Source organism: Cibotium barometz, chromosome 34, assembly GCF_041138505.1.
Source record: "Cibotium barometz isolate CiBa-2024 chromosome 34, ASM4113850v1, whole genome shotgun sequence".
NCBI classification, from domain to species: domain Eukaryota; kingdom Viridiplantae; phylum Streptophyta; class Polypodiopsida; order Cyatheales; family Cibotiaceae; genus Cibotium; species Cibotium barometz.
Genome location: NC_141079.1, coordinates 47,897,086 through 47,904,393, shown reverse-complemented (window position 1 = coordinate 47,904,393; position 7,308 = coordinate 47,897,086). Strand labels below are relative to the sequence as shown.

The 7,308-nt window shown below is 46.3% G+C and overlaps 1 protein-coding gene across 2 annotated transcripts; it reads right to left on the bottom strand.

Annotated features, from left to right (window-relative positions):
- Positions 1-851: 851 nt before the first annotated feature.
- LOC147619122 (uncharacterized) lies at positions 852-4,764 on the bottom strand. 2 transcript variants are annotated; one of them, XM_086774311.1, is made up of 2 exons: positions 4,707-4,764; positions 852-1,546 (listed from the first exon to the last, which is right to left on the bottom strand). In XM_086774311.1, the coding sequence occupies exon 2, from the start codon at positions 1,534-1,536 to the stop codon at positions 1,126-1,128; it is 411 nt and encodes a 136-aa protein (XP_086630437.1). In that variant the 5' UTR covers positions 1,537-1,546; positions 4,707-4,764; the 3' UTR covers positions 852-1,125. The 2 variants fall into 2 exon arrangements, with proteins under 2 accessions (XP_086630437.1, XP_086630438.1); XM_086774312.1 differs by lacking the exon at positions 4,707-4,764 and adding an exon at positions 4,413-4,547.
- Between the last annotated feature and the right edge of the window lie 2,544 nt (positions 4,765-7,308).

Below are 7,308 nucleotides of genomic sequence, written 5' to 3'. Positions count from 1 at the left end.
CAATCCAGCTGCCCCCCCTGCATCTTGATTAGCTAAGTTGCCATGTGTACCTGCATGTCTGCCTTCCGCCTATCCATCTCCTCTTGCATGGAGGCACGGTCATCACTATCCTTGTTCTCCCCGAGCTTCTTTTGTAAGTGCTCAATGTCCGTATCCTGCATTTTGCATACTTCTCTCATGGTGGCCAGGCATGTTTTGATATGGGGGTTGCTGATCTTCTGTGTGCTCACCCAAATCGAGCTGTATTTCCTCTCCTTCTCACCTCTAGTCCTTGTTTCCACTGAGCTGTCCATGTTGGACTGAAGGGGTCCCCCTTCTAGTACTGATTCTGGTCCTCAGCTGGTGGCCCCCATAGGTGGCCAGCTGCAAGTGGGGAGGCAGGTACAGGTGACAAGAGGGAGCAGCAGATAGGAGGAGATCAGTGCAACAGAGAGGTGAGCTGGGGAATGATGCAGCAGGTGGAGCAGAAGGCAGGCTGCGCAGGGAGTAAACAGAGTGGGACTGCGTAGGGAGCAAAGAGAGAGGACTGCGCAGGCAGATGGCGAAGGAGAGGAAGGACGGGCTGCACAGATGACTGACTGCAGATGGCGCGGCAGGCTGAGCAGACAGGGAGGCACACAGTGGATGGCGGGGCAGGGAGGCGATGGTGGGGCACAGAGAGAGAGAGAGAGAGAGAGAGAGAGAGAGAGAGAGAGAGAGGAAGGAATTTGCTAAGAAGAAATTTGTAGTCCTGGGACAGGCCAAAAAGTAGTCCCACATCGGCAAATGATGTGGATCATTGTAGTGGAGTTCTTGCTGCCTCCTGTATAGAACAAGTCTATATATATCTACTCAAATGAAGCCCAATAAGATGCAGCAAAACACATTATATTCCAAATTCCAATGTAGCAAAACACATTATAATTCTTGTTGACAAGGTACAAGTCAGGACATTTTAAGATTAGTTTCTAAAACACACAGGCAGGCAAGCGCTTTTTTTGTTTTTTGTCTTTTTTTTTTTTTTGGGGGGGGGGGGGGTAGGGGGTACTAACTAGAATGCATGATAGTCAACAAATGTCTCACAGAAAACATTCATAGCACAGTTCTGTTTACATAAATGCCAACTCACTCCACTGGCACCTAAAATTAACCAGGCCCAACCTTGGGAATATCATAATGCTCACTTAGGTTGGCTAGGTACTGATTGAAACCTTCAATTCGTTCTCTGTGCGACTTACTGGCTACTTTGGCAAGGCGACGTGCTTCCAGCTTCAACTTCTGTTCATGATACCTCTTTTCAGCAGGTGTACGATGATCCTCCACTAAGGGTGCCTGCACACTCTCATCACCCGTGTGCTCACCCTTCCCTGGTTCCTGTAAAGGAGTTTCTGCATCACCATCTGCCACAGCAGAGTATTTGTCTTCATTAGTAATGATGGGAAGCTGCTTCAAGTGTAGCTTGTCTTTCTTCCGTTTCTTCTTGACACTTCCTGACTGCACATCCAAGGCCTTCCCTTTCAGCTTAAGCTTGCCTCCAACTACATTCTCGTAAGACATTGCCTGCAAACTGTAAAGATACAAAAATTGAAAACTAAGCAATGATGGAAGGTTACCAAGAGACAAATGCAACATACAAAATTCAAATTGTCCCTGAAGTACAGCCATGGTTTTATAACGCCATGCACACCAAGAATGTAATTATTCATCAGTTAGAATGCCATGGTCTCTTAAAGGAGTCCGGATTCTAAGATGGCCATGCAACCATTAAGTTGGCAGCCATCATCTAGGTAGCTACATCCTTGGCCACCCAGTATTGGAGGCTCAATCTATGCTCATATATTTCACAAACGGGGTGAGAGAGGTGGCATGATTCATGACATGGATGCTCGGCTCCTGCCTTGCCCATTCCAGCCCGAAAGATCTGGCTGTTGCCAGTTTCATCTCTTCTTGCTCACCCTTCTGCTCATTCTCTGCCTCCATGTATTGGTGATGCCCAGCTTCCTTCCGTTCAGAAATTGAGGTAACTAAAAGGATCTCTCCCCTGCCACATCACCTTAGTAGATCTCCTAATATTGAGATGTCTGATCCTTGAAACCGTTTTTTTTTTATAATGTTGGTGCCTGACTCGAACACTGAATTTTCTTCCTGTATGACAAATATATTTGGTCCAAAACATATTGACTAGACCTTGCTCTAATACCAAGGTCAGGGACTCCTGAAAGCATTAAAATTTACTTAATCAAATGATGCACTGAATCATTTAAACCACAAGTAAACACTTCACCCCTTTTATTGCCAGCACTGGGGGCCCATTGGCCAGCCCTAGCCAGGCTTATCCAGCCTGTCAATGAGCTTTCCACCGAACGCAGTTCTACTGTTCCTGAAGGTCCTCCAGATCTGCACCAATGCTGATCATGCTGATTCTGCCCCAAATGTGAAGTCCAAATAATGTCTTCTATTGCTAAAAAGAACGAGTTTCTTTATGTAGGCTGGATCAGTCCCTGAGGGCGTAAGACTGGACAAAAGCAAAGTGCATGCTGTCAGTCATATTGGCGATACCCCCACAATCACAGGGCTGAATTGGCTAGGGTAGTCCCAACGCCGTAGACATCAATAGTTGGTTGAGTCCCGAAGGTGTTTTGCTGCTCTTGGGCTGGAAGTAAGACCATGAAGAACTAGGGGCTAAGCAACCCCCCCCCCCTCTCTCTCTCTCTCTCTCTCTCTCTCTCTCTTTCAACGAGTGATCATGGGGCTGCAAAAGGCAACAAAAGCCCTTTTCTACCCTCTATTAGAGGGAAATTTCGCATGCCAACCCTGATCGGTCAGCTTTTAGTGGCTGCTCCAAGGCTACCCATGGGCTCCCAGAACCTGCCCAAATCTAATTTGGTCTTATTTTTGCCTAAAAAAACATGCCAACCGTGTACTGCATCTGTCCAACACCGGTTCTTCAATGCTCTTTGGTTCCTAGCCTGGTCGTTCTCATAGGTCTTTTGCCTCTCGGCACTAATTATGCAACATGTTCGCAGAATACAGATACATGAAACCTATTATGCATCATCCAACTCAGTAGCAGCTCTAACTCTATATTCACTTCATTGAAAACTCTGATGGAAAAGGGCCAAAATTCTTGAAGGACACTTCTAAGCACTTGTCCCTACCTATTTCAATCTTTCCTTGAGATGCGCAAAACACCCAATCACCTACTCTAAACTTGGCATCCTTTCTATGAAAATCTGCCTTAGGCCAGGGCATCACCGATCCACTGCTTGAAAGACTCCAAAGTCTTCTCTGTCACTCTATCAACAGCATCCACAAGATCAAAGGTATGAGGTCTAAAGGATGGAACAACAGTGAAGCATAAGAATGTCTGAGCTCCCTCCCATTGGAGAATGCACAGGCGTATGCATAAACAAGACAAAAGAGAGAGTAGAGAGAGCTTGTGGACAAGATCACCTTTTATATTAGCTTGAAGCTTTACAATGGCAATTGGCCAGCAAGAGAATGTTGAACTTGTGCAAGGGAAGTGGATGAAATAGTGAATAATGGGGGAACTCCTTATATAGTGCATGAGTGAGCTGGCCGACTGCTCACAAGACAAATAAATAGGAGAAAATGCATAAAATACCAAATAAATGTTACAACCCAAATACACTGAGATGCATAAATTCTAACACCCCCTCTACAGCTCATAGTGTGTGAAACCGGCCTTTGGTTGGAACCAAAGTGCGGTAGACTAGCAGTCAGCCAAACACAACTGTAAATCAGTAAATAAGATAGATGAAAGGAAGCTAGAGTGCTCCTACACAAAAACAACGACACCTGTTGGCCCCAAAGCTTGGCGCCCCTTTCGGTATTTCTTTATTCACATTCAATGGAAGAGTTCAACTGAATACATCATGGCCCTACATGGCTTATACATATGCATGTCCAAACTGCCAATCCTCTCGACCTCTTAGCATAGAGGTTTCACACAACCCTATGCCCAAAACACCACACTGTTATTTACCTCTAATCTGCCAAGATAGTACATCCACGAGGCCTTGAATATGCATCCAACTGGCCCATGCACATAGCCAAAAAAACAGCCATACATCAGCTCGTAAACTCTCCCAAAAACATGCTAGATATGCTCCTGTTTCTGCCCTCTTAGGCTACAAATCCCTCCTCTCACAAGGGACCAAGAGTAGCACTCCCGAACAGCCCACGAGCCGGAGAAAGAAGAGCTTTAACCTGTGTGCGTCTGACACCGCCCACAAGCCTGTAAAAAGAAAGAGAGAGAAAATAGTAGTTGACTATCTCTGTCCAGCAACGCTCCTCTTCCCTGTTTCTCCTGCAACCTGTCACCCTCCACGAGAGAGAGAGAGAAAGAGCAAGAAAGAAAGTGCAGTCTATCCTTGCGCTTCCCTGCACCTCAGCCCACGTGTAGTCCAAACCTGTGTTTCTTTGCAGCCCAGCCAGTCGCCAGGAGGGAGAGAGGGAGTAAAAGGGCCTGTGCGTGTAGCTGCAGCTGGCCGGTTGCAAAGAGGTGAGGGGCCTGCTGTTCAGCCCCTGTGCACCACCTGCAAAACTGCCCAACCAGCCTGCTGTTCACCCGGAGAGAGCCACCTGCCAACTGCCCGCCAGCCTGCAGTAGACCCTGCCCCTCTGTCCAGCCCGTGAGCAGTCCAGCCCGTCTTCCCTGCAGTCCGCCGACTGTCACCAGAGAAAGAGAGAAAGAGTAAAAGCACCTGCGCGTATCTCTTCAGCCGGCTCCCCCTCCAGAGAAAAAGCACATCTAACTGCAGCGGCCAGCCCCACCCTCCAAAAAGAGAGTCCTCCAAAAATAACGTGGGCCCCCCTACAAAAGGCCACGACTCTCAAAAAAAAACTTCTTTTAATTTTAAAGGTTTTTTAAAAACCTTTGTTCCCTCTTATGGTTTTAATAAAACCTTAGTCCCCTCCATACATGGGGTTATTTTACTAAAACCCTTGCCCCTAGGATCACCTTGACCCCAAGTATGAACATTCAAAATATGTCTTGCATACCGACCACCATGCCCACGCATACGCTGCACAAATTCACAGGGTCATAACATACCCCCCTCTTGAAAAATGGCAAGCGTCCTCGATTGCATCGAGGTGATATAGGAAGACATCCAAAGCGGAACCACACTGATAACAAAGGCTGCCCAATACAGTAAGATATCAGCCATGTGTTCCAGACGAGAGTGAAAAGTACAATATGGCAAGATCAATGTCCCAATCTCTCTCAACCATACATATGTAGCAACATTCACTGCAAACCAATGGTGTAGTAATAGTCCAAATTGTATACCACTGTGAACCATACATAACCACAACATCCAATGTGACTAATACACATATATCATAGAAGTCCCATAAGCAGATGTACTGTCAGCTGTCAGTACCTTCGGGTGAGACAAAAGCTACACCAAGCGACCTCTAGAGGACATCTAAGCCTGTCTGTATCAAGGGAGCGGAGGTGCTAACCCCCTCTTGAGCATCAAGCAATGCTCCATACCTATGCTCTGCTGAACCTGAATGAGCTGTAGCAAGAGTCGGCTCCAACTCAAAGGCATCAAGGTAAAGCTGCAATACCTGAGGTGAATCTGCTAAGTCACCCTCCTCCATCCACTTCGCATCCATCGGTGAATAGTTCTTAAACTTCACAAGATAGCGACGGGAAACTTTACCTCGTACCTTTCTTTCCTTAGGTGCCAGTATCTGCTCGGGAATAAGAACCTCATCAAGTTTCTCCTCTTCCGGCTGAGCCTCATCTGATACATCCTCAGGCACATCCCCACGGAAAGGTCTAAGTAGACTCACATGAAATGCATTGTGAATCCTCCAGTGATCTGGTAGTATCAAACGATAGGCCACTTCACCGATCTTTTCCAATACCTGAAAAGGTTCATAGTAGCACATGCTCAACTTAGGGAATAAACGCTCTTTACCCTTCATCTTCTTGAGCCTGGCTTTCTCAAAACGCAAAAGAACCCAATCACCCAATGCAAACTCTAATGCACGCTTGTGATGGTCTGCTGCCTTCTTTTGCTTTTGTTGAGTTCTTTGGAGTGCCAACTTAACTCTCCTATAAGCTTCATCCATGTTCTCCACATGCTGGTCAGCCTGAATTTGTGTGCAAAATGGGTGGTACCTTCTTGCCTCCTTCCACAATCTCAAAAGGTGCCTTGCCCGTCGGGGTATGGACAGTGTTGTTATAAGCGAACTCCACCAAAGGAAGATACTTTTCCCATTGTTGCTTGTGCTTTGACACAGCACTTGAAAGATCTAACACTGTGGAATTGGCCTCTTCCAACTACCCATCTGTCTGTGGATGAAATGATGATGAAAACTTGAGAGTTCTACTCATGTTGTCAAACAACCCTCTCCAAGATAAACTCGTCATCCGTGGATCACGGTCACTGATGATAGACGAAGGCATGCCATGATACTTGAAGATGTTCGCCATGAGCAACTTCACCATGTGATCAACTTTGATCTTCTTACGCACGAGAATGAAACGAGCCTACTTACTGAACCTGCATATGATAGTCCAAATGCCATCATTCCCCGTTTGTGTCCTCGGAAGATCAAATATAAAATCCATGGCAATACTCTCCCATGGTCTATCTGGAATAGGTAAAGGCTGAAGTAGCCCTGGTGTCTTTTGACGGTCAAACTTCACCTTCTGAAATACGATGCATGACCTAACAAAAGCATCAACATCTCTTCTCAAGGTCGGCTAATGAAAGAAAGCTTCAACTGTAGCCTCAATGCCCCTATGACTTGCATACAGTGGAGCATGACTTTCAATCATAACCTTGAGCCGTAACTGCCTGGTAACACAGTCTACCATGCATCAACAAAAAGCCATCCCTGAGAGTATAATGTATTAGCACATTCATCCCCAGTTTATGCCCATGTTTGGTGTCCTTTTGGTCCCTTTTGCATGGCCCTTGATTGTGGGCTGGCCACCCCTTATTTTATATATTTTTCTGGGATTTTTCCCAACCTGGATGCCTTTCTTCAAGTCGGCTAGCTTCAGATGCCCAATCGGCCAGCTCTCCCCACCTACAAATAGGTGGGCTGGCCTCTCAGTTTTGTATCTTGCCTTGTCTATCTTTTGCTCCCTCACTTATGAGACTACTTCTGTCTCTTGCTTGGGACTGTATTGCTTCAGTATATTCAGCATAGTTGCTCCATTCCATATCTCTCTCTTGCACTCTCTATTTAGCGCACAACACTAGTGCTCTTTTGCTTCCGCTCTGTGCACTCTTTCATGGTATCATCGCTCCCAGTTCAGCGATTCCATCTACTGCCCCAGAT